Source organism: Marmota marmota, unplaced genomic scaffold (assembly GCF_001458135.2).
Source record: "Marmota marmota marmota unplaced genomic scaffold, marMar, whole genome shotgun sequence".
NCBI lineage: Eukaryota > Metazoa > Chordata > Mammalia > Rodentia > Sciuridae > Marmota > Marmota marmota.
The window spans coordinates 17,067,187-17,094,454 of NW_025999960.1; the positions used below are offsets into that span (position 1 = coordinate 17,067,187).

A 27,268-nucleotide genomic window follows, 5' to 3' on the forward strand; every position below is an offset into this window, starting at 1 on the left:
CTCCCTCCCCTCTTCCCCCACCCCAGTCCCCTTTCCTCTATTCTACTGATCTCCCTTTACTTTTCATGGGATCAGTCTTCCTCCTCCTCCTCCTCCTCCACCACCACCACCATCACCTCTCTTTTCCTTTTTCCTCTATAGTTTCCATATATGATAGAAAACATATAACCTTTGACCTTCTGAGTTTGGCTTATTTCATTTAACATAATGGTCTCAAGTTCCATTCATTTTCCTGCAAATGACATAATTTCATTTTTATTTATCGTTGACTAGAACTCCATTGTGTATATATACCACATTTTCTTTATCCAATCATCCACTGATGGACATCTAGGTTGGTTCCATAGTTTGATTATTGTGAATTGTGGTGCTATAAATATGGATTTGCATTATCATTATAGTACGAGAACGTTGATTCTTTAGAATAAATATTGAGGAGTGGCATAACTGGGTCATATGGTGGCTCCATGACTAATCTTTTAAGGAACCTCCATAATGATTTCCATAGTAGTTGTACTAATTTACAATCCCATCAACAGTGTAAAAGATTCCCTTTTCTCCACATCCTCTCCAGCATTTATTAGTGTTTATACTTTTTTTAAATATTTTTTTAGTTGTAGTTGGATACAATATCTTTAATTAATTAATTTATTTTTACATGGTGCTGAGGATTGAACCCAGGGCCTCACCCGAGCTAGGCAAGCACTCTCCCGCTAAGCCACAACCTCAGCCTCAGTTTTGTACTTTTGATGACTGCTATTCTGACTGCTGTGAGATCCCAATCTATAGTTTTAATTTACATTTCCCTAATTGCCAATGATATTGAACATTTTTTCATATATTGTTGCCATTTGTATGTGTGTGTGTGTGTGTGTTTATTTATTTTTTGGTCCTGAGGTTTAAACTCAGGGGCACTTGACCACTGAGCCACATCCCCAGCCCTATTTTGTATATATATATTTTAGAGACAGGGTCTTGCTGAGTAGCTTAGCACCTTGTTTTTGCTGAGAGTGGTTTTGAACTCACAATCCTCCTGTCTCAGGCTCCTGAGCCACTGGGATTACAGGCTTGCACCACGTGCCATTTGTATTTTTTCTTTTGATAACTGTCTGTTTAATTCATTTGTCCATTTATTAATTGGGTTTTTTCCCCTGGTGTTGTTTATTTTTTAAAGTTTTTTTTATATATTCTAAATATTAATCCTCTATCAGTAAAGTAGCTAGCAAAGATTTTCTCCCATTCTGTAGGTCCTCTCTTCAAATTTTTTGTTTTGTTTTTGTTTGGTGGTGCTTGGGATTGAACCCAGGGCCTTGTACATGCAAGTCTGGCACTCTACCAACTGAGCTGAATCTCTAGCCCCCTCTCTTCATGCTCTTAATTATTTACAGAAGGAAAATAATTTGATGCCATCCCATTTATTAACTCTTGGCATTATTTCCTGAGCTTTAGGGGTCCTACTGAGAAAGTCGTTGCTGGTGTCTATATGCTGGAGTGTTAATCCTACATTTCCTTCTAAGAGTTGCATAGTTTCTAGTCTAACTCCGAGGTCTTTGGTCCATTTTGAGTTGATTTTTGTACAGGGTCAGAGATAAAGGTCTAGTCTCATTCTTTTACATCTTTCTAACCAGTTTTCCCAGCACCAATTGTTAAAAAGGCTATCTTTTCTCTAATATAGATTTTTAGCACTTTTTTCAAGGATCAGATGACTATAAATGTTTGTCTTTGTAAGTTTTATTTTGTACCATTTGTCTATGTGTCTGTTTTTATGCCAGTAGCATGCAGTTTATGTTACTATAGCTCTGTAACATAAATTGAAGTCAGATATTGTGATGTCTCCAAAACTGTCTTTTGTGGCTTAGGATTGCTTTGGCTTTGGCTATTCTGGGTCTTTTATTCTTCCAAGTAAATTTTAGAATTGTTTTTTCTAGTTCTGTGAAGAATGTCAGTGATATTTTGATGGGGATTACACTGAATCTTCATATTTCTTTGGTAGTATGGCCATTTTAATAATATTAATTCTGCCTATCCATGAACATGGGAGGTCTTTCCATCTTCTAAGTCTTTTTAAATTACTTTCTTCAATGTTCTATAGTTTTCATTGTAGATGTCTTTTACATCTTTGGTTAGATTTTGTTGTTGTTGTTAGATTTATTCTTGGGCATTTTTTGAGGCTATTGTGAATGGAATTTCTTGAATTATATTTTATCTAATGCCACTGGCCTCTACTGAGAAAGACGATATGAAACTGGTTGTTAGGATTACTGTTAGGACTTCTTGCAGATATTGGTCATTGTACCGCTTGCCTTTTATGAGGATTCACAGGAAAAAATTTTTTCTTAGTAGTAGCAACTGTTGTCTCCAAAGGAACAGGCAACATGAATTAGGTGAACTGATCAGGTGTTTCTTTTTCTGTCAGATGTTAGAAAACCTGGGACCAATTTTGTGGCCCATCCTTAATAATATTAATTTAGAGAATGCATTTTCTGTATTTGCTTAGTTCCTGACTCCATTTTACATCACTATTCTGTGTCTCATACTTTGGAATTATTTTGCCACATTATGATTGTGTGATTATAAATATATTACAATATGTATGATGTTTTTGTATTACTAAACTCCTTTTTGAAATAAGTACAGATATAATTAAGTAAATACTTAGGAGATAGGATTGGGTTAAGGCCAAGTTTTGGGCAGTGGTTCACACCTGCTTGACCCTGCCCTAAGAATATTACTGCTCGATTCCCCTTATGCTTGTAGCCCATGGTGAGAATTGCAGCTTGTAGCCAAATCCTGTCCATCCAGTGTCCAATCTCACCATCCACACTGATTTCCTTACCTCTTATTTCTTTTTTAATACTTAAAAAAAATTTAGTTGTAGATGGACACAATACCTTTATTTTATTTATTTATGTGGTGCTGAGAATCAAACCCAGTGCCCCACACATGCAAGGCAAGCACTCTACACTGAGCCACAGCCACAGCCCCCTTCTTACCTCTTCTTGAGGCTCAGGTGCTGTGATATTTTCTCCTGGAAGTGCAGAGACATGGAGTTGAGGGCCTTGGGCCTACAAAAAGAAGAGTTCTGCCAGTAAGAGGTGGCTCAACTTCCCCAGCCTCTCAGCTTAGCAGGGTTTTCTGTGCCTCACATTTTTCAAGGGTCTGTCTATACAACACAAAGGGCAAACACACCCTGTTGTTTCAAAGAGCCCAAAGCATCAGGGATAACTTTCCTCCATGCTATTTTAAAGATAAAGAAACCAAGAATGAAAGGGTGAAATAACTTGCTGGGACAGGAAAGAAGGTCTTTGGATTCCAGAGTTGCTTCCATGATCAGACACCATGTGATCTGTATCTCTCTCTCTCTCTCTCTCTCACACACACACACACACACACACACACATACACGTATATACATACACATACCTGTGGGAGTGTGAGGTCTTAAAACCACTACCTGCCACTTTTAGACTAACCCTCCTTAAAAATGCACTGTAGCTCTCTCACTTTGCAAGTTATCCTAAACCATTATAAGCAGTTAGGAGAGGACAGTGGTATAATGGTTTCTTTGGGAAAAGTTCTAGGTTCTGAGATGGGAACCCAAGGTGTAGAAAGCCCTATCTAAGAATTGCTATGCCTGGGAAGATCCCAGCACACTAAGGTTTAAAACAAAGTTATTTTTTAAAAATTGACATTTAATTCACACACTACAAAATTCATCCTTTTAAAATAGAATCAATTATTAACAATGTGACAGCTACTTGAAATTCTGTGATTTAAGAAAAATTTCCTTCTTCTCTCTCCTCCTTTTCCAGGCCATGAATTAGCTCAAAAGCAATATCAGCTTCCAAAAAGTTATCAAAGCCGCCTTTCTCAGATATTTCAGATGCTGAACAATCCCCACCCCATTACATATGTATAAGAGTTGCTTAACCACTGGGATACATCCCCACCCCTTTTTTTCCTTATGTTTTATTTAGAGACAGTATCTCACTAAGTCCTTAGGACCTCACTAAATTGCTGAGGTTGGTCTAGAACTTATGAGTGATCCTCCTGCCTCAGCCTCCCCAGTTGCTGGTATTACAGGTGTGCCCCATAATACCCAGCTCATTTTTATTTATGCATTTTACATGTGATATGTCCATAATTTTAAAAATGGAATGTACTACCTTGAAAAATAGTTCTCATTCCTTGATGTTAGGCACTAAGGATATATGATCTCTGATCAGGGGCATGGTAGAGAGGATTATGGTGAAGTGTCTGATTAGATGGTACCAATATTCATTCATTCAGTCTACAATTGTTTTTTGACCCTTTCAGTATGCCAGGCCCTCTTCTAGGAGGTGGGTTATGACAGTGAACAAAACAAAATTCTTTGCTTTCCTAGAGCTTATGTTGTAGTGGAGGAAGACAGATGAGAAAATAAATAAAATTATAACCTAGTGATGATAAGCGATATGAAAAAAAATTAAGTGGGAAATTGGGGGCTAAATTGCAATTTTAAGTGGTCTGGTCAGAGAAGGTGACATCTGGGCAGTGAAAAATGCCAGGGCATGAGCCATGTGGATGTCTGGAAGAAGAGTATGAAATTTGTAGTATGAAATAAGAGTATGAAATCATTTCATTTATGATTAGGATGCATCTGCAAGGAAAGGGAGCATATATTGTAGGACATAGCTTCAGAGGCTTGTTGACACTGATAGACTCTAAGATGCTCTAGTCCCTTAATACTTCAGGAACAGGATGTCTTCTCAGCTGGAAACAATCCTACCACAAAGGCTGGAAGTAAGGAAACACCATAGATCTCAAACACAAGGACATAACCTCAGGAGAAAGAAGCTTGTGTGCTGTACTTCTCAGGGAAGAGAGTGTTACTAGCCTGTTCCTCAAAATGGTCAAACAGCTTCTTGGTGCTCATCATCTCCCTTTCAATAAGATTACTCCAAGGATGTAAACTTTCTTTATTATTTATCAGAGTCAAACAGAAGGTCACTCTATTACTGTCTTCATACTAAAATCATGCAATAATTACAAAATCAAATTGAAATTAATTTTTGATTTTCCATACCATTAAGTTGCTCTTTTCATTGCAACAAACAAAACAAAACAAAAACCTGCTAGGGGTGTAGTTCAACACCCTGTGTTGACCCTCTACTTTTTCACCATCCACATCCTGTATCTCACAATTAGCATTGTTGCCTCCAACTAGAAACCAGCCAAGGGAAAGTTTTGTATCTTGTTATGCTAAGGCCTTAAGTGCTTTATGTGAATCAAGACTGAAGGTATAATAATGTCAATGACTTAGATTTTAGTACCTCAAGAGAGCTGGCTGAGATAAGTTCATTGTCCTCTTCTTTGTCTTCCATCTTCCCCACCTCTCCAGGCCCTGAAAAAACCTGTGGATCAAAGGGAACAATGTAGGAGAAAGTCCCATACCTTCCTGTCCTGAATGCCACCCTGGTACCCTTTGTCCATGTTGCTCTTCTCAGGTAGCAGATGTGATCTGAGGGGTACTACAAATTTCATATTCTTCTTCCAGACATCCACATGGCTCATGCCCTGGCATTTTTCACTGTCCAGATGTCACCTTCTCTGACCAGACCGCTTAAAATTGCAATTTAGCCCCCAATTTCCTGTGTCCTCTCCCATTTAATTTTTTTCATATCGCTTATCATCACTAGGTTATAATTTTATTTATTTATTTTCTCATCTGTCTTCCTCCACTACAACATAAGCTCTAGGAAAGCAGAGAATTTTGTTTTGTTCACTGTCATATCCCACCTCCTAGAAGAGGGCCTGGCATACTGAAAGGGTCAAAAAACAATTGTAGACTGAATGAATGAATATTGGTACCATCTAATCAGACACTTCACCATATCCTCTCTACCATGCCCCTGATCAGAAATCATATATCCTTAGTGCCTAACATCAAGGAATGAGAACTGTTTTTCAAGGTAGTCCATTCCATTTTTAAAATTCCACTTTTTATTTTTTATGGTGCTGGAGATTGAACTCAGAGCTGTGTGTTAGGCATGCACATTATCACTGAGCTATACCCCCAGACCACACTTGGGTTTTTGTCACGCCCTTATGCCTCCTTCTTTCTTCCATATTTTTGCTTTTTTTCTATCCCACTTTTTATTCAGAGCTAATTGTTGAAACTGTCTCTTATATTGGTTTAAAATGTACCCTTAAAAAAAAATCATCTTTTTTACACAGGGCCTACTTCTGCCCTCTGGTGTCTCAAAGAACAAGTCAAATCTTTCTTCTATATGATGGCTCTTCCATATAATTTGAATAGAGTATGACTTGATTTCCAGATCCTTCACAAAACACTTAGTCTCTAGTGGGTCAGCATCTCTCAATTTGTTCTCATCTTTATTCTCACCTTTCAAAAAGCTATCCCTTTTGTTTTATCTTCCTGTGTTCCTGCTTCTAGGTCCTTCTCATCAAAGAAGGTACACACTGGGAATTTGCTGCCACTTTCCTCAGGATCTACTTGCCATAGTCATAGATATGAAACACTGTAGTTTCCCATCTCTGCCCCTTCCCCCCCCAGTTAAAAAAAGTAAAGCTCTGGAAGCCAGTTATAGGTTCTTTATATGAGAACTTCTATAACTTGGAGCAAAAAAGAAAGGAGTAAGAATCTGCTCATAATATTAGTGAAAGCCTTTACAGAAGTCAATTGCCCTAAGATTAGATTATTAAATTAATTGCTATGAAGATATGAAACAATCTGTAGAACAACAAAAAAGTGTCAAAGAGTATTCTTGAGACTGTAATAAACGACATCTTATCATCTACATGGAGGTTATAAAAGGGAGTAAGACCCAACCAGACCACTGTTACCTGGGAGGTGTGCAAGGTGGGGGAAGTACAAAGTTCTTCTGGGTTCAGATTGTGAGAGTTTTCCTTTTCTCTGGCTTCAGGAGTTCTTAATGGCTTCTCTGGTGGTTCTGGATCAGGAGAGGCTGCTAAGGAGGCCCTAGGACTTGGAGTCCCAGTCCCCAAGAGGGCCCTGGGGCTGGAAGGTGAACCCCCTCCAAAGGCTGGAGGACTAGAGGGTATGTTCCCTGAGGTGGGCCTGGGGCTTGGAGAGGCTCTGGGTGGGGGAGGCCTACAAGGAGGTGCTGAGGTCCTATGGATAGAGGCTCTTTTCTTTGGTTGTTCAGATTCTTCACTTACGGTGCGGGTTCGTAGGACTACTTCTGGAAGAGAGGATGGCTGCTTTGAAGGGTTCAGGGATTTCTCTGATGCTGGAGCTAGGACGCTAGGGAGAACTTCCTCCTGGCACTTGTCACTCTCAATGGTGGGTGTGGGCTGGGCCTGGATTGGGCCATTACAGGCTGGTAGAGGCTCTTCCTTTTCAGGGGAGCTTGGTTCAGACTCTCCCTCCTCTATTTCCTTGTCTTTTAAGGATTCTTCTTTGATCTTATAATCATCTTCTCCTTGGGCTGCATCAGGTGTCAACTCTTCTTCAGTTGCTGAGATAGATTCAGTCTCACTTGTCAAGGAATGTGCAGAGGGGCTGGTGGGTGAGGTAAGAGGGCTGGAGACTGTAGATGTTCGAACTGGGGGAGAGATGACTAAAGAGCGCCTGCTGCTGCTAAAAAAGGAAGGGCATTTGGATTCAGAAGAGGCGGACTGGAAGTAAATGCTGCCAAATAATTATGCTTACTATAATAATAAAATAGAATAAAGCAATTTATACTCATGTTAGAAATTCTGTATAATTGAAAATTATGCTAATGTCATAAAGTGAAATAAAAAGGGGCTACAAATTTTTACCTACATTAGCTCAATTATATAAAAACCCATGTAAAAAATACATTGCAAAATATTAACTAATATTTCCTCCAGTGAAAAATTAATGGGTGCTGCTAGAGTTTCTTTTTTTAATTTGCAAATTCACCTACTTATTTGTAACCCCAAAATCAATACTTCTGGCACTTTCCCAGTCATTGGTGGACATGTATAAGTGGTGAAAAATAATTCCTCTGACATGTACTTTCTCAGCTGAGGCCTAATAAGGCAATGATCTACCTTTTTGTTTTAGCTCTCATATTGTAAACAAGTTTCTATTCACCATGTTTTTGCTTTTTTATGTTGGTGGTGTGTGGGAGACCGACCTTGAACGTGACTGAGTCACATTCCCCGGTTGGGTGCTGAGGTGCTCAGTCACAGAAATGTGGCAGAGCTTTCCCCACCCTTCTTGGGTTCGAGGGACGGTGTCTCATGCATGGGTGTGTCTTGCTACAGCCCAATGGGTGAAGCTATGCTCACCTGTTCCTTTGTAAAATAACCCCTTGCCCTATTTAAGACAGAATCTTCCATGGAAGTGCCTTGTGTGAGTCCCTTTCTCTTACTGTGCCTTTGGGTGTGGCCTACCCAGGTGTCAGTCAACCTGCAGACAGTGGACATCATGAAGATAGACTCAGCCCCTTGAAACCTATGCGCATGCGTGTGTGTGTGTGTGTGTGTGTGCATGCTCCTCTCGCTCTCTCTCTTTCTGGGACCCCCAAAGAAGGTATTTGTGTTTCTTGTGTGGTTATTTTGCACAGCCCAGTTAGCCCAGTTTACCTAGAGTGACCCCTGAGCCTTTTAGTCGTGAGAACAGAAACCTGGCAGTGATGATTTTTTGTTTTTTTTTTTTTTTTTTGGTACCTGGGATTGAACTCAGGTGCCCTTGGCCACTGAGTTCCATTCCCAGTCCCATTTTGTATTTTATTTAGAGACAGAGTCTCACTGAGTTGCTTAGCACCTCGCTTTTTGCTGAGGTTAGCTTTACACTCATAGTCCTCCTGTCTAAACCTCCCAACGGCTGGGATTACAGGTGTTTGCCACCCCACCCAGCTGTTGGTGGAGATTTTGCTATTCAGATGGGCCCCAAGCTGAAGTGATGTGCCTTACAGAGAAAATACATGTGAGACAAACTTCATTCAGGCATGAGTTACAGTGCTATTGATTGTAAGTTCAATATTAATGAAGCAACAGTATTATTAAATAAGTGCCTTAAGCAGAAACTTACATAAAACAAGATCATATATTGGTTGATTGATAAAAATATTGTTGACAAGAGACTTGTAGGAACCTAACCCTGTGTTTTCCTAATGAGCAATGGCTCTGTCTTCAGTGTTTGTGGCAACTTTATAGAACATAACAACTATGAATAAAACAAATGCACTATAACATTTATCAATGCCTACTGGATATTGTACCAAGTACTTCTTTTACAGGCAACACGAGCTTGACTCCTACTTTACCCCCTTGTGCCTCTTATGTACTATCCACCAAATGATTGAGCAGACCACAAATATGTACTTGACAATTAAGACCCATGTGCTGTGTCCTGGGTACTATCCCCAGCCCTGAAAAAAAAGAAAAAGAAAAAAAGAGTTCTTGCCTGGTGGGAGTTCCTGATGTGGGATAAGCTGTGGAACATAAGGTTCTTTTTAGTACTAGCATTCTAAGAGTCAGTAAATTTTGAAGGCTCGGGACATAAGAAAAAAACCTGATTTCTACTTGAGGTTCTGGGACGCTTTAGTATAAATAATAATAAGTTTGCGAAGAATGAATAATTACAAATTCTGGCTTTCAATGCTGGAAAGAGGAGAAATGCAGCTTTTGGAGCAAACAGAAATTTGTCTAGGAAACCTACACTGGCCCTTTAGTGATTTTTTAAATAGCTAAGTGAAAAGTACAAACAACAAATGTGAGCCTTATTCTTCCTTTAAGTCCCAAGCCCAGTTTCACCACCTCCTTAAAGTCTTCCTTAACTGTCCACACATTGGCAACTACTTACCTCTGCAGTTCCTATTGGTCTCATTAGGCACTTGTATGTGCACGCTCATATCCTTCATTCCTTGTCTCTTTAGGTACACTTTCTATACTTCCAATTTTTTATAAATCACATTAGGAAAAGGCCAACTTTCCTATGTCACTGGATCCCTAACACCTGACATAAAACCTTTTACACAGAAAGAGCTTAATAAAACTAAGACTTTGGAATGAACACTTGAACACATTCCAAGAGACCACTGAATTACTTATACTTACCAGGAGAAAAAAATGTATGAAGGCAAACACACACACACACACACACACACACACAGAAGAAAAAGCAAGCCATAACAGATTGGCAAATGATATTTGCTATGTATACAATCAAAAGATTAGTATCAGAATATAACAACAAAAATTTCATATAAATTAATTTAGAAAAAGGGTTAACAACCAAATTGAAAAATGTGAAAAGGATAAATAGGAAACTCACAGAATAGGAACCTTAAATGCCAATAACATGAAAAGATGGCAACAGATAACTGTGAGGCTGTGACTTGAAAAACCACAAAAGATTCCATTTCTTACCCATGAGCTTAGGAGAATTAAAAGGTCTGTCAATTTCACATGCAGCAAGAATGAGGAACCATGGAGGTTTGTATTCATTGCTGGTGAGTTGCAAACTAGAATAATCACTTTTGACAGCAATTTGGCACTATCTAGTTAGGCTAAAGAAATACCAGTGACAGACCCTCTGACTCAGCAATTCTGCCCCATGTATATGGATCCTAAAGAAATTATTGATAAATATTCATGAGGAGAAATGTAAAACATGGTTATTGCAACATTACTTGTAATAGCAAAAAATGGGAAAACAACCCAAATGCCAATTAGCAGGAGGATAGATATATAAGTCATGAGTAGGCATGCAATAGTAATAATAACAATTATGGAAAGAAACTGCTACTACATGGAATACCAAGGCTAAATCTTTAACAATACTAAGAGAACAAAAGAAGTTGCCTAAGAATATATACAGTAAAAGTCCATTTATGTAAGGTTAAAAATATGCCAAGCAATATTTTATAGTGTATGTATGTGTGATGTAAAAGGAAAAAGATATACATGAAAATAATAAATGCTAACTTTAATGTAATGGTTACCTTTGGAGGGGGCAGGAAGGGAAAGAGTGGGGAAGGGACATTAGGAGTTTTAACTATATTTGTAATAATCAATTTTGTTTCTTTTTCCTTTTTTGCAGGCCTGGGGATAAAACCCAGAGCCTCATGAATACTAGGTAAATGCTCAACCACTGAGCTACATTCCCCAGCCCCAGTAGTTGATTTCTTAAATTTGGTGGTACATATATGGTTATTTATTGTATTATTCTTTATACCTTCAATTATGTCTAAAATATTTAATGAAAAGAAACACAACCAAATGAAGCACAACCAACATCATGACCATGAACATAAAGGGAAGACCAGAATTTTGGACTGGAGACGAGGATTTTGAACATGTTCACACACAGTATAAGTGATGCAGAAGAGAGTCAGAAGTTGCTCACCTTGATAGTCCCTTCACCACAAAGACTTTGTTGGAATGTTGCTTCTCCAGTTTGCTCATCACCTCGTAGAGATTGTAGTTCAACTATAGCCACCAAGAAAGAAGGGGATGCTAGCCAAATGCACAGACCCCAAGACTGTCCTCTCCTTCAAACTGGATCCCAAAATGAAACCTCCTCACCCTTCTAACTCTGATCTCATGTTTCTAGCACTAGCCTTTAGGGGTTTGTCCCATCACCTCTTCTTCTTTGTTTCTCTGTGTCCTAAGGTCTACCTTTTCCATTAGTCTGGCAGCTCTCTTATGGCAGGATCCATAACTGTTTTGATTTGAGGTTTTAGCTCCTCTCAATTGATTCAGGGAATGAAAACTCATCTTAATATTAATCAGGCAAATCATAATCTAGCCAAAGAAACAGTGGAGAAGAATATATGTAGCTGTATGTGAAATAATGTTGTAGCGGCAAAGTACTGTAGAATTCCAGACTAGAAAAGACCTCATGAAGTCATGTTTTATGGCTGCCTGTTACTGATAGGATTGGTCCAATTCAAGACCAACCACTGAGAAAGTGCTTAAACAATACTCTCACCACTCCCCAACCACAGATAGACTTCAAAACTTGGTTCCCCATTTCAATTCTTCCTTCCATTAGTCCTCTTTATGTATGTTGAAACTCTAGTTTAGCTGCTCTTAGTTGTTAAGGGTGTTGGAGAGGGCCCTCTGATAGTGTATACATGTGCTTTAACATGTTCAACACAGCAAATCAAGTTATTATTTCATCAGGGGATGGAAGTCAAAATTGGTGGTACCAATCTAGATGTTCAAAGAAATTAGGTAAATCAGTGCTACTTTATATTGACTAGAAATATCCACCTAGGAGTCGCAACTGGCCAGATGTTTCTCACCTTGCTCATCTCCCTGTAGAAGACATCCCTCAGGTTGGAAATGTTTTGGAAGATGGTCACATAACAGCCAATACGACTATTAGGAAGCAAAACAACAAATATGTACAAGTTAGGGACAGGAAAGGAGGTCTTTGAAATACAAAGTAGGAACTCAAGCCCAAACTAGCCATCACCAAGGCTGTTCAGAAAAAGGAACCCCTCATCCTAGACTCGGATGTTGTGTGGGCTGGATTCATCAGCTACACACATATGACTTTGGGAGCAAGAAGACCAGGGGAGATAATATTAGCCAGGCTGACACCAATGTCCAGGCTCAAGAAGTTATCAGATTCAAGTTTTTGAGGTATTAAAGTAGATATGAAAGTGCTTCGAAGAATTTTTTTAAGGGATATATAAATAGAAGACCATATGATTGTGATTATTATAATAAGTAGTTATCCTTTCTCTTTGTATGATACAGGATTTCTATATCTGTATATACCTTAATGGAATTCTATAAATGAATTGGGGAAGTTTACATTTAAAGAAACTATCAAATCTCAATTTGATAGTTTTGATTTTAGGTTTTAGCTGCTCCTCTCAATTGATCCTGGGAATGAAAACTCATCTTAATATTAATCAGGCAAATCATAATCTAGCCAAAGAAATTAAATTCCATTTAAATTAGGAGTCACATAATTATTATTTTAGAATAGATGTATCATTAAAAGGCTCTATATATAGACCAATTTTTTAAATTCAATCCTCAATACCTCTTATGCAGACTAAGTTACAATACACAATACTCTTTACTACAATTGTATTAAAGCATATCTTTACAATGAAAACAATATGCAAGTGGAATTTCTGCTCAGATTTCTCTTCCAATTAGGAAAATTTAAATCTAAAACGCTTTACTATGAAACAATGACACCTCCATTAAGACAAATAGTCATCCTATGGCTAATCTATGTAGATCTGGTATTATATAAACCAAGGTTGTTTAAAACAATACATACTTGAGCATGAAAGCAGATCCTGGCAGTGTGCATGCTGACAGCACTTTACTTGCCAAGATTTCTCTTAAACAAGAAATATCCTGTAGTCAAACCCAGAAAAGCTGGCAGAGCAAGGATGGCTATCATTGAATTATAGGTAAAGAAACCAGGGTGTAGAGATAAGGTGGCTTGCCTAATATCACACAGCAAGTTAGATCCTACTCTTGGACCAGGCCCTCCCCACCCCTCATTTTTTATCTTTTTTTGTGGTGCTGGGAATTGAACTCCAGATGCACTCCACCACTGAGCTATACCCCCAGTCCTTTTAAAATTTTTATTTTGAGACAGGGTCTCTTTAAATTGCCCAAGCTGGCCTCAAACTTGCAATCCTCCTGCCTCAGCCTTCTGAGTTGCTGAGATTACAGGCATGCTCCACAACATCTGGAGGATCAGGCCTCTTTTCATGAGATGATGGATTTGGGCTGTAAGGCGGCCTTGCCTTCCACTTGCCCAGGAAGTAAGCCTTTTTCTAAATCTCAATCATTACCTATTATAAAGAATAGGCAGCTCCTCCAGTAGTTCTTGGTTTAGGTCTTCAAACACACTCTGGGCTTTGTTGAACTCTTCCTCAGCCTGTGTGGTAAAAGAAACAAGACAATCCCCCTCAATCCTGAACCCAAGGCTAGATAAAATCTCCTTCATCCTCTGCATTTTTTCAGGAACTAGGCTTATTTGGAGCAATGCCTCTCCTCTTTTTTCCCAGACACATGCCCTCCCCAGCTTCAAGACTCAGTATCAGTGTCAGAAGAAATAGGATTTCCTTCAGAGCACTGGATGCCAAATTTATCACTTCCTATGCCCACCTTGGTCCGGCTACCTGCTCACTCTAGGAAGAGGAACAGCAGGGAGGGCAGGAAAGTTTTACCAGATCTTTGTTTTCTTTACCTTGGCAGTCTTGGCCTCATCTCTCTTCTTAGCATTCTGTACGGCCTCTAGGTGGTGTCGGGCACTATCATAGTCCACAAGTTTTCGACCCCTTTTGGCAATTCTTTCCTAAACCAGAGTGATAGGGTATGGATACTTGCTTTTCTGTAGCCACAATGGAGGTAACATACTACCAAGCAGAGAAACAAAACAAGTGCTGGCGAGGATGTGGGGAAAAGGGTACACTTGTACATTGCTGGTGGGACTGCAGATTGGTGCAGCCAATTTGGAAAGCAGTATGGAGATTTCTTGGAAAGCTGGGAATGGAGCCACCATTTGACCCAGCTATTCCCCTTCTTGGTCTATTCCCTAAAGACCTAAAAAGAGCATGCTACAGGGACACTGCTACATCGATGTTCATAGCAGCACAATTCACAATAGCAAGACTGTGGAACCAACCTAGATGCCCTTCAATAGACGAATGGATAAAAAAAATGTGGCATTTATACACAATGGAGTATTACTCTGCATTAAAAAATGACAAAATCATAGAATTTACAGGGAAATGGATGGCATTAGAGCAGATTATGCTAAGTGAAGCTAGCCAATCCCTAAAAAACAAATGCCAAATGTCTTCTTTGATATAAGGAGAGTAACTAAGATCAGAGTAGGGACGAAGAGCAGGAGAAGAAGATTAACATTTAACAGGGATGAGAGGTGGGAGGGAAAGGGAGAGAGAAGGGAAATTGCATGGAAATGGAAGGAGACCCTCAGGGTTATACAGTGGAGGGGGTAGAGAGAGAGGAGGGGAGGGGAGGGGAGAGGTGGGGAGGGGGGAGGGTGGAGGATGGGAAAGGCATCGGAGCACAACAGACACTAGTATGGCAATATGTAAATCAATGGATGTGTAACTGATGTGATTCTGCAATCTGTGTATGGGGTGAAGGTGGGAGTTCATAACCCACTTGAATCAAAGTGTGGAATATGATATGTCAAGAAATTTGTAATGTTTTGAACAACACACAATAAAAAATTAAAAAAAAAAATTCTTGGTCTTATCACAAAATTTTACCTTCTAACAGGATTTGGTGCCCCAGAAATTTCCCTCACTCTGTTAGAAGAATGGGAATTCTCAGGGGAGAGAGAGTAAGGGACAATCCTACAAAGCATGTAGAAGCCATATTAACTTTTAGTATTTTCTATGAATCCATTATAAACTGGCTCAGCCTCCAAGATAAATAACACTGAGAATGCCACTAAATTGAAAGTCAGGAGTTTCGGTTCCTAGTCCCAACACAGTCATTCATTAGTCCTGTGGCCTAAGCAAGGCCTATCTATTTTGGCATCTCAGGAGCCTCCATCTTCCCCACACAAGTATTATTTTAAAGACCAAATGCTGATTATAAAATGCTCTAAAACCTCTAAAGCCCAATAAAAATAGTAAATTACTATGAGCAGTAAGAGAAAATCTACTCAGTCTCATCCAAACTACAAATGATACCAGGGAGAAGCAAAGTGTCACTGGCCATTTCACTTCTCTGAATCACAGAAATTGAAAAGATCTTAATAACTGTCTTGTCCAACTTCCTGTATGATATAATGCTCCTCTACAATAACCCAGATATATTCAACTTCGGGTTGAATTCAGAACAGACAACTCACTGACTGAGAGCATATTTCATTTCATTTTGGAAAGTTCTAACTTAAAAGTTAAACTTAATATTTAATATAAATTTTTAAGTCTGTCTCCCTCTAATTTCATCCTCTAAATCTAAAACTGTCACAGCGGCCAACAAAGTAGGTGTTCAATAAATTTAATTAAATGAATAAATGAATTTTGAAAATTCTGCTTTCTGAAACCATTTAAAACAGGCTGAGTTCTTCTAAAGCATAATTTCAAATATTTGAAAATAACTATTATGACCCTCCCCCAAGTTTATTCTTCTATACAATAAGTACCTTCATCCCCATCAGCTATATCTCACATCTAAGAGATGTTCTGACCAAGATCTGATTCACTGAGCTCAAATCTAGATACTGAAATCTAAGTTTAAGTATAACCTCATGCTATCTCTAGCCCTCCATCCTAACCTCCTGTCTAACCCTCAGCCTTAATCTGTCTCCTTACCTACCCAACTTTACCCTTAACTATGGGCTTTCATGTGAGACTGGGTTGTGGCTCAGTGGTAGAGTACTTGCCTTGCATGCATGAGGCCCTGGATTAATTGCCAGCATGCCAAGTAAATAAATAAATCTAAATCTTAACCTGTTTTTTTAAATGAATGTGGTCCACCCAAAACCTAGCTTCAATTCTGTATATCAAGTACCTTTTTTTTTTTTTAAAAAAATTTATTTAGTTGTAGATGAATATACAGTATCTTTCTTTCTTTCTTTTGTTATTTATTTTAGAGAATTTTTTTATTATTTTTCAGTTTTTGGTGGACACAACATCTTTATTTTATTTTTATGTGGTGCTGAGGATTGAACCCAGCACCTCGCGCATGCCAGGTGTTACGGCTTGAGCCACATCCCCAGCCCCCTTTATTTATTTTTAATATGGTGCTGAGAATTGAACCCAGTGCCTCACACATGTGAGGCAAGCTACATGAGCTACAACCCCAGCCCCTATCAAGTACCTTAATCTCGTTGAACTGGGCTACATAGTTTTCCATGGTCCTCAAAGCCTGGTCAGCCAGTTTTTCTTCATAGTCTTCCCAAAGGAGATCATTATTCTGTGGGATGGAGGCAGAGGCTGGTGAGGGCCCCTTTCATGCATCTCAACAATTGCCTACCCAAATACCCAAATTCTCCTGCAAGTACTTCTTTGTAGTCCTGTATTTAGAAAATCATGTTGGAGTCTAGGGAAGATTCAAAGGAAGAAGAGACAATCTCTGCCCCCAAGGAAGTGCCCTATAGCAAACCTGGAATAAAGAATGATCATATGATCAGGGCCAGGGACTCTACAGCTTAGGGTCCAGGGATATTTGAGAGTAATTAACTGATAAAGTTAGTTTTTTAAAACAACCCATTTCCAGGAGGTAAAACTTCTGTAAAGTTTTAAAGAGGGAAAGAGGGAAAGAGGGTCAAAATCAGAGGAGGCCACTGATTAGGGGAAGCTTCTTTTTACCTTGACATTGCAGCTTATTCCTACCACCCAGAGACTGAGGCTACACAAATGGACAATGTGACTGGCTCCTTTGTTTTCCTATTTTCTTGGAAGGAGAAGCTCAGCTGAAATCGAGATGAGAACTGGAGTGTATGGTGAAGAATGGTGAAGTCCACATTGCCCTTACCCCTACAATGTCCTTCAGCTCCTCATGACCATCCCATTCACTGCTGTAGATTTCTTGCAGGGTTTCTGACACTCTTTTTGAACTTTCATGCATCACTGAAAGGAGAGAATTCAGTCCTACCACCAAATTTCCCCAAAAGCATTTTGATATAATCACATGGGTGACAAATCAGTGGGTCCAACTCAGAAGGACAAACTCAGAAGGTTGGCTTATGAGTGAAGGAAGCTAGATGAGGCTGTGAAAGGAAAAGTGACTCCCCATAGGCCCACAGAATTTCAGAAATCAAGGGTAGAAAAGTGGTAAAAAGCTGGGGTCTGGGAGCTGGGGTTGTGTCTCAATGGTAGAGCACTTGCCTAGCATGTGCAAGGTACTGAGTTTGATTCTCAGCACCACATATAAATAAATAAAATAAATAAAAGTCCATTAACGACTAAAAAAGTATTTAAAAAAAAGATGGGATTTGGTTGTTTTACCGTCCCCAGAAGTTTTAGCATCTATACAAATGCCTTCTGGATTTTTCTGAGCTTTAATACCCACCTTTGACTGCACTAAGGAAGTTCTTCAGGTCCTTGTAGAGCTTGTGGCCTTCTGCCTGAAAGGGCAAAGTAGTTTTGGTGACTAAAGAGGTATATTTTTAAAGATGCTCCAGACATCAAAGTTGAAAACTAGATTAAATGCAGAATTCACTCCTAGAATTTCTTCAAATATTCACAATTGTCATAAACCAGACTTTCTTTAAGTTGTAGGCTGTCTCCTCTGGGTCAGTTTTTAAGTTGGGAGGTTGCTAGAGTGTCCACTGCATTGACGATATCCTTACTTCTTTCTTCTGCTTGTTCCTTCCAGTGAACAAAAACCTATAGCCAAGCTCTTCTGTTGAAATTTAAGTGTCCTCTATGTGATCCTATCTATGTGATCCTCCAGCTCACATCCTCCTCTCTGGGTAGATAAACTACTGCCATCTTCTGCAGATTCCAGGCTTCCTTCTTCTCTGACTACTCTCACAGATACTTCTCTTCACCCTGATATCCTTTACCCTGCCTCACCTTACCCAGCTAGCAGTCGCCTGCTTTATATTTCTCTAAAGGGCCTTGTCATTAATACCTCCATTTATAATCCCCAAATCTTCATCTATAGTTCATTCTCATTCTCTCTCTTCCCGCCCGCCCCCATCTCCCTCTCTCTCTCTCTCTTTCTCATTCTATCTTTGCTCCTATGTCTGAATTCTCTTTTTTGGCTAGAATTCCCAAGTGCAGAAATGGTCTCCTCCTCTTTCTAAACAACAAGGGGAGCTGGGTTTGTGATACACAACTGTAGTCCCAGCTACTCATGAAATTGAGGCAGGAGGATCACTTGAGCCCAGGAGACTGAGGCCAGACTGGGCAGCATAATGAGACCCTGTCTCTAAATAAATGAATAAATAAAAAGAAGGGGAAAAGGACAGGAAAGTATCATCTAGAGTTCGAAGTTCAAATTTCAATCTGTGTTTTTTTTTTTTCTGGGTATTGGGGATTAAACCCAAGAGTGCTTAGCCACTGAGCCACATCCCCAGCCCTTTTTATATTTTATTTAGAGACAGGGTCTCACTAAGGTTCTAAGTTTCTGAGGGTAGCTTTGAATTCAAGATCCTCCTGGTTCAGCTCCTAAATGTGACTACAGGCATGCGCCCAGCAATGAACTGTTTTTTAATTTTTATTTTTCAGCACTAGAGATTGAACCCAGTGACACTCTACCACTGAGCCACATCCCAGCACTTTTCTATTTTTTATTTTGAGACAGGGTCTTGCTAAATTGCCAAGCTGGCCTTGAATTTGGGATTCTCCTGCCTCAGTCTCCAGAATCACTGGGATTATAGGCATGCGCCACCATGCCTGGCCAGCCCAAATTTCTGATCATGCTTCATACTGAAAAGTCCCTCTCAATGGCTGAATGCCCAGGGCTATAAGGACACATCTCAAAGGAGTTGAAGGCACTGTCAGAAAGCTGGGCGAAGAAGTAAGGTTATATAAATGTAGTAAATGAGGATCAAGAGAACATCAGATAAATGATCAAGAAAGAGTCAGATGCCACAAAGAGATCAGAATGCAAGAAGAGTCAGTAAAAATCACTAGAGCTGGTAATTGGAAGTCACTGATGACCTTGAGAAAACATTTTCAGTAGTACAATGAAGACAGACTCAGTCAGTTAACAAAATTTAGGAACACTCAGCACTCACCAGGAAGGATATCTCACTTCCTTCTTGTATTTTCATTTACAGAAAAAGTTTAGATAGTTTGTTAAATGAACATGATGTCTTTTAAATATGGATATAAGTCTGCAAATTTTGAATATGATGATCAAGGTTTTAGAGCGATTTGAAAGTGTCTTATAGATTATAAAATTAACAAGAATTTCAAGTTCTTTTTTGAAAGAAAACAATGCTTACTTAACTTTTTATTTCAGTATGAAAACTTGACTTCAAAAATAGATTACTAACAAAACCAGTCAAATTATTTTGCATGATTTCTACAAATCACACTTTTAGTTTTTTTCTCAGTATATATCATATGGCCTAAAAATATTACTTATCAAAGCTTTTATGTATGGTGCTGCACTGTTTAAAACTAATGGGTGCTATTTTATATCATAGTCCAGAAAATGTGAGTGCCTCCTGCCTCCATAGTACCTCACAAGGCCCATCTCCATTTCTGTCTTAGAATCAAGCCTCTTAATTACAAAGTTTTTCCTCCATGCTCTTGTTCATTCCTTTGAGGAGACGAAGTCTGGGAATATACGTGAAGGTGGTTGCTGGGAGCCATTAGCCAAGTAGGTATGACAATTTCCTTGCCAGCGTACCCCATGTTGCTGACATTTTGCAGTGACATTGAATGTAGTTGACCTTGCTCAAGGACCAGGGCGGATTAGGGTGTTCCCGGTTTAACATAATCGGGTTTAGGGCGTTCCCAGTTTAGGTTCCAGGTTTAAGGTTTAAGATTATTCCTGCTGGGAATAGGGCGTATCCTGCTGCCTAAGTTCCCCTTGAGTTCTCACGGGATTCAGACAGTATATTTTGGGAGACAGAAGCCCAGTGGAGGAGAATTTGGGAGAGAACGTGGATTTGGGCAGAGAACGTGGATTTCCCCAGAACGTGATTGTAGACGGCTGGTGTGAGTTCGGGAATAAAGAGTTGCTGTTTGAATCTGCAAGCTGTGTGGTGGCTCGTGATTTGTGCCCAGCCAGACTGCGGCAGGTGGTAATGGTGGCAGGGGTGGAATAGAGGGAAGATGGGACAACACTGGGTGTCATTTTATTTCTCTGACCAATCCATCTTCCCCTAAAACATCTCCAAGTAGTCATTCCCAGAATCTACTCCTTTTTTGACTTTCACAGTTTTGGTTCTTATGTGTCTGGGAGTCAAGTATCTTGGCTCTACTCCCAACTAGCAAGTTAGTCCACTTCTCAGGCTTTAGTTTCCTCATTTATAAATGCAGTGTAAGGCCATTTAGTTCTTATGATTTTATCACTTCTACTTTCTGAAATCTTGCCAAACCCTGGTATTGCCATAAAAATTCTGAGTCAGTCTTTCCTACCCCTTATACAAACAAGTTCAGCCCTCAGTTATTGAGCTACTAGTGCCCTGTGGAAGTCTGTCCTAAGCTAGGCACAATCTAGGTTCTAAGATACTGGGGTACTGAACATGGAGAAGAAGGTCCTTGTCCTGGAGTTCCCTATTTCCTGGAGAAAAAAATGGACTCAGAGAAACCCAAACACTTAGTAAAATAAGTATAAATAGCAGAATCAAACCCTGAGCAAGTGCTCAAAGTGCTTAATCTAAAGGAGATCTAGGAGGGAAAGATGAAGCTGGATTGTTAGATCTGATTTTAAAGACAAGAAAATGGAAGCAGCTATTAATATTAGAAGAGATTAAAGTGCTGCTTTAAGAAAATAACTCTTTTTTTGTAATTAAAAAAAACACACCATTTGTGGTCAGCATTATTATTATTTTTTAGTTGTTGATGGGCCCTTATTTATTTATATGCAGTGATGATTCGAACCCAGTGCCTCACACATACTAGGCAACGCTCTCCCACTGAGCCACAATCCCAGCTCCGTAATATGTTTTTGAAAAGAGAGTAATGGGGGCTGGGGTTGTGACTCAGTGGTAGAACGCTTGCCTAGCACTGGCAAGGTCTTGGGTTCGATCCTCAGAACCATACAAACAACAACAACAATAAAATGAAAGTTAAATTCTTAAAAAAAAAAAAAAAAAAGAGGGTAAGGGGAAAGCAAGCACAGCTTCAAAGAAAAATTACCTATGGAAATTTGGTAAGGAACCTAGGCAAGTGGCAAGGCTTTGACACAAGCTGGGAAGTTGGGAGGAATAGGACATGCTATTAATAAAAAGCTGATTCCATAGTCAATGATCACCTATGGCTGTTATGTTACACAAACAAGGAGACAACCAGGGCTGGGGCTATAGCTCAATTGGTAAAGTGCCTGCCTTGCAGGCACAAGGCCCTTGATTCAATCCCCAACACCACACACACAAAAAGAGACAACCAGACATTACAGGTGCTTCCTGAGAGAAGAATATACAAACACCTATGAAATATTTTTGACATCAAAACAAAGACCAAAAAACTAAGTCTCATCAAGCCTGTAAATCAATCAATTTGCCAGGACATAGGAACTCCTCAAATAATAAGACAGAGATCAATCAGCAAAATATAGGCTGCAGGGAACTGCAGGACAAATAACCTGATATCAACAACAAATCAAAGAGAGGAATCAGAAATCTATAGATTAAGAGATTTAAATCTGAGAGGTTTAAGCATGTCATTGAATTGCTGATTTCAACAAACTGTTGAAAAAAAAAAAAAAAGATTCAATCGCAGAAACTTGAACATTGACTGGAATATTTTTTTCCCCCTTTTTTAGGTGCTGGGGATAGAACCCAGAGCCTTGCACAAGCTAGGCAAACACTCTACCACTGAGTTACAACCCCTTAACAGTATATTTCAGTATTAAGGAATGGTGCTAAATTTTTTAGATAGCACTTAAAACTTGCATTTTAGTGGGATATTTAATCTGAAATATCTTAAATATTTAATATAAAATAAATAGTATGTAGTTAAATTGGGGGAAAAAGCAAGTTGCAAAACCACATGCATGGAATAATCTCACTTTTGTAAACCTCACATTTATTATGGATACATTTAGATACCACATACAAACATAGCAAGATAGTTGTAAGGATGTAAAACCACAGAGGTCATAGTTTAGGAGTGTGAAATTCTTACTGTTTTTACATTCATTTTATTTTTTCTTAAGTACTTTCTGATTTTTTATAATGAGTAATGAAATTAAAATTTTTATGGATGAAATGATTACTGGAATTTGCTTCATAAAAATCAAGGATAGAAGAAAAGTACAGACATAGATAAGATTGCCCATGAGATGATAAATTATTGGGTGATAGGTATATGATGATTCATCACACAATTTTCTCTTCCTTTGTATATATTTGAAATTTTCCATTTAAAAAGTTTAAAAGTAAAAGTAAGATTCCCAGGTCCTACTCCCAGAGACCTTGCACTTTTAAATACTTCCCAAGTGATTTTAATTTATAGTCAATTACTTTGATAATAGTTAATATCCTTCCACTATCATTTAAAATGGTTTTCCATATAATTCAACTAACTGATATTGTATATGTAGAATTTGGCTGATCTTTGTCCCTGGTTCCTGGGAGATAACCTTCAAATATTATGTCTCTGTTATTCATTGTGGTCCCCTCAGACCACACCTGAGTTTATACTAAATTCAAGATGGTGGCTGTCCATGCTGGAAAGATCAACCTTGTCATTAGAAGATTCAGGCTTTGACCAAGTAAGAGGAAGGGAAGGAAGCTAGAGATTTGAGTTCAAGCACATAGCCCATGATTCAACATGTAAAGAAACTGCAATAAGGGGCTGGGATTGTGGCTCAGCGGTAGAACGCTCATCTAATACGTGCAAGGCCCTGGGTTCGATCCTCAGCACCACATAAAAATAAATTAAAAAACAAAAATAAAGGTATTATTGGGGCTGGGGATGTGGCTCAAGCAGTAGCGCGCTCGCCTGGCATGCGTGCGGCCTGGGTTTGATCCTCAGCACCACATACAAACAAAGATGTTGTGTCTGCCGAAAACGAAAAAATAAATATTAAAATTCTCTCTCTCTCTCTCTCTTTTAAAAAAAATTAAGGTATTATGTTTAACTACTTATAAAAAATTAAAAAAAAAAAAGAAAGAAACTACAATAAGAACTCTGGACACCTAAAGCTCACCTGATATGCCAAGCATGACATGTCCTAAAGACATAGAAGCTTTGTGTTTGGAACCCTCTCCCACCTCACCTTATATGTGTCTTCATTTGGCTGGTCCTGATTCATATCCTTTGTAATAAAATCATAATATGTGTAGAAACTTTATGAGTTCTGAGAGTCATTCTAATGAATTATCAAACCTGAACAGATTAACACTCTTATTATAAAGAGGGGACAGTAATCTTCAGGTTTAATGTAAAAATTAAATGATATAATGTATGTAAAATACTGAGCACAAACCCTGCCCATGGTAGATAGGAAGTAAAAAATCCCATGGAGCTTAAACCTGTTAGCCACTTCAGAGTGTAAATTTTCTACATAAAATTATCCATAATACCCTGCTGAAATAGAAGAAACAGTGATAAAAGGAGGTTTGTTGGTGGCAATGACAAGTAAAAGATGGAGGTATTATTTTGGAATAAAGGACTTAGGTAGAAAAGATGTAGTAAACAACAATAGGAGAACAGGGGCCACTGAGTCGAGAGGAGACCTAGGATAGGAATGGTACCCTGGGAGGTATATAAGCCCAAAACAAAGGTGGCAGGGGCTCACTTTAATGTTGTCTAAGGATCTGGTGATGCCTCAGTACCTTGGCAATCCTCAGGAGGAACCAATTAAGAGAAAAGAACATTCCTCTATCTCCCACAAATCCCTAGATGAGTGGTTAACTGCCCCTGAGTTCAATCCAGGAACAGAAAGGTAAATTTCTCTGGTTCCAGAGGAAGGATAAGCAGCAGGTCACCCTGTGGCCCTGAGCCCTTGGGGGAGGCTGGGTTGGTAAGGATGCTTGCAGAACCTGTGTTCTTCTGCCACACATCCCATATGTCTTCTTTCTTTCTCCAAGCTTCCCTTCCCCCAATTACCTGTTGTTGATAGAAGTTGCTGGCACTTTGTTCGAATCGCTCATCTTTGGTTTCTACAGTTTTCCCCAATTTTTGTAGGACCTGGGAGATATAAGACAGAAAAGGCCATAGTTATAGTCAAGTATCTCTCATATGTTGGTCTTATATGACTGTGGCTTCTCTCATAGTCTTGGAAGCAACTAAGGGTCTTACTCTTATTACCCCAGCAGAATTAGGAATATATCATGTTGCTGACAAACCAATCATATTTTGTGATTCTTTTCAAATAAGTGTAACTGGAGGTATGCAGCAGTGTGCTAGAGGATATATCTATTTCCAAATAAATAAGATTTACCTTCCTAGAATCTCATTGCTATTTAAAGTCCTTTTTAAAAAATACTTTTTAATTGTAGTTGGACACATTGTGTTTATTTATTTATTTATATGGTGGTGCTGAGAATAAAACCCAGTGCCTAACACGTGCAAGGCAAGTCCTCTACCACTGGGTCACAACCTCAGCCCCTAAAGTCCTTTTTTTTTAAGGCTGGGGATGTGGCTCAATGATAGACACACTTGCCTAGCATGTGCAAGGCCCTGGGTTCAATCTTGAGTACTGCAAAAATAAAGTTTTTTAGGGTGTTAGGGATTGAACCCAGGGCCTTATACAAGCTAAGCACACATGATGTACCACTGAACTACCTTCTGGCCCTAAAGTGTTTTTCTTAAGGAGAAAGAAGGAAGACATGTTGTTTATTTTTGGTACTGAGGACTGAACCCAGGGGTGCGCTATCACTTAGCTACATCCTCAGTCTTTTTTACTTTGAGACAGGGTCTTACTAAGTTGCCTAGTCTGGCCTTGAACTTGCAATCCTCCTGCATCAGCCTCCCAAGTTGCTGGGAATACAGGTGTGTACCACTGTGCCTGGTGAGGGCATTATCTTAAAACAAAGATTAACAAAAAGAACATAAAATATGCATAGCTCTTAAAGATAAATTTGAGCCTTAAAGATATTTTTAAAATTTTTTAAAAATAGTTGTAGATGGACACAATACTTTTATTTCTTTCTTTTTATATGGTGCTGAGGATCAAACCCAGCGCCTCACACATGTGAGGCAAGGGCTCTTCCACTAGCTACAACCCCATCTCCCTTGAAGACATTTCTCTTAAAAGACCCTTGTCTAGCCATAGACACAGATTCTTCTCAATAGATGAGGTTAGAGAGATGAGCAGGAAACTCTTCTTTCCATGAGGGCCTTTGTGGAAAACTTTGAGAAGCCCTGATAAAATACATTTGAAATTCAGCTAGAAATGAATGCTATCCAGGTCTGTCTTCTCTCAACTAGAAAACCTGAGAGACATCCATTATACAGTCTCAGTGCTAAGGCAAAAGACAAGGTAGTAAAAAAGACCCAGTCTCTATTGTCAAAGGGGACACTGCCTTTCTGGAATGCCCTTCCTCACCTTGTCTGCCAGGCACATATCTTAAAACAAAACAAACCAAACTAGTTGAATGTCCTTTGTGATGCTTAACCACATAAGTTTCATCTCATTAATCAAGCTAACCACTCCCTGTTCAGTGGTTGCAACATCTGTAAATTGTATATGCTTCTATTACTGTTTTGTTATTTGAATTTATCTGTCTTTTCAAACTGGGACTCCTTAAGGACTGAGTACTTTCTTTATTTATTTAGATCTCTCAGTATCCAGAAAATAGATATTAGTAATTTTAACAGGAAAGGAGAGTGAGACTGGTATAAAAGAAGACCATTGGCTGGACCTTGAAATAGGATTTTGACTGATTGGAGTAGAGTATAAAGAGCCAGGCATGGTGCACACCTATAATCCCAACGATTTGGGAGGCTGAGGAAGGGGGATTGCAAGTTCCAGGCCAGCCTAGGGAATTTAGCAAGACCTTGTCTTTAAAAAAAAAAAAAAAAAAAAAAAGGCTGGGGATGTAGCTTATTGGTAGAGTGCTTGACTAACATGTGCAAGGTCCTGGGTTCAATCCCCAGCACTGATAAAAAAGGAGAGAGAAAGGAAGAAAGGGACAGGGAGAAGAAAGAGGATTCAAGGCAGACAACAGCGTCAGCAAAGTCATGGGAGGATGTGACTTCACAGCAGCTTCCTAAGATGTTTTGGCACAGCTCATTTAGGGTGTGTTATGGGGAGTGATGGGGAATTAAGTTAGAGAGATTGGAGTCTCTTTATGAAGGGTTTTGAATCACATGCATAAGTGCTGAGGTCTTGGGAGTGAGGAAGGCTCTATGCAGAGACAGACCCAAGTGTCTCCAATCTTACCCCAGGGGGTTAATGTCTCTCACTTATGGAGCTCTGTAGTGGTTAAGCTCAAGGGCTCTTAGAAAGTCAGATATTAATTAACTCTCATCTCGGCCTTTCCACTTACTGGCTATAAGCCTTTGGGCAAGTCACTTAAATCTCCTGAGCCTCAGTGTATAGAACTTCCTTTCCTCCATTAGGATAATATTTCTCTCCTGAAGTTGTTGAGAGGATTAAATGAGGTTATGTATGTGAACTGCCTTTCTCTGTGCTGCCCTGCAGTGAGCAATCAATACATATACATTATCATATGTCTAGTTTTTCTTCCTTGTCTATAAATGCCTGTATTTCCTTTTCAGTTTAGCCA

The 27,268-nt window shown here is 39.1% G+C and overlaps 1 protein-coding gene across 3 annotated transcripts in view; it reads right to left on the reverse strand.

Moving 5' to 3' along the window:
* Bin2 (bridging integrator 2) overlaps positions 1 to 27,268 on the reverse strand; it is a 33,356-nt gene that overhangs the window by 841 nt on the left and 5,247 nt on the right. For 2 of the 3 annotated variants that reach the window (XM_048802747.1, XM_048802748.1), the window contains exons 2-12: positions 24,645 to 24,725; positions 17,977 to 18,031; positions 17,440 to 17,534; positions 16,783 to 16,878; positions 14,168 to 14,275; positions 13,770 to 13,855; positions 12,246 to 12,321; positions 11,345 to 11,427; positions 6,841 to 7,603; positions 5,313 to 5,393; positions 2,994 to 3,065 (exon numbers count right to left, since the gene is read on the reverse strand). In XM_048802747.1, the coding sequence (XP_048658704.1) occupies positions 2,994 to 3,065; positions 5,313 to 5,393; positions 6,841 to 7,603; positions 11,345 to 11,427; positions 12,246 to 12,321; positions 13,770 to 13,855; positions 14,168 to 14,275; positions 16,783 to 16,878; positions 17,440 to 17,534; positions 17,977 to 18,031; positions 24,645 to 24,725 (1,596 nt within the window). The remainder of the gene's footprint in view (positions 1 to 2,993; positions 3,066 to 5,312; positions 5,394 to 6,840; positions 7,604 to 11,344; positions 11,428 to 12,245; positions 12,322 to 13,769; positions 13,856 to 14,167; positions 14,276 to 16,782; positions 16,879 to 17,439; positions 17,535 to 17,976; positions 18,032 to 24,644; positions 24,726 to 27,268) is intronic. The other variant, XM_015493464.2, reaches the window with a different exon arrangement.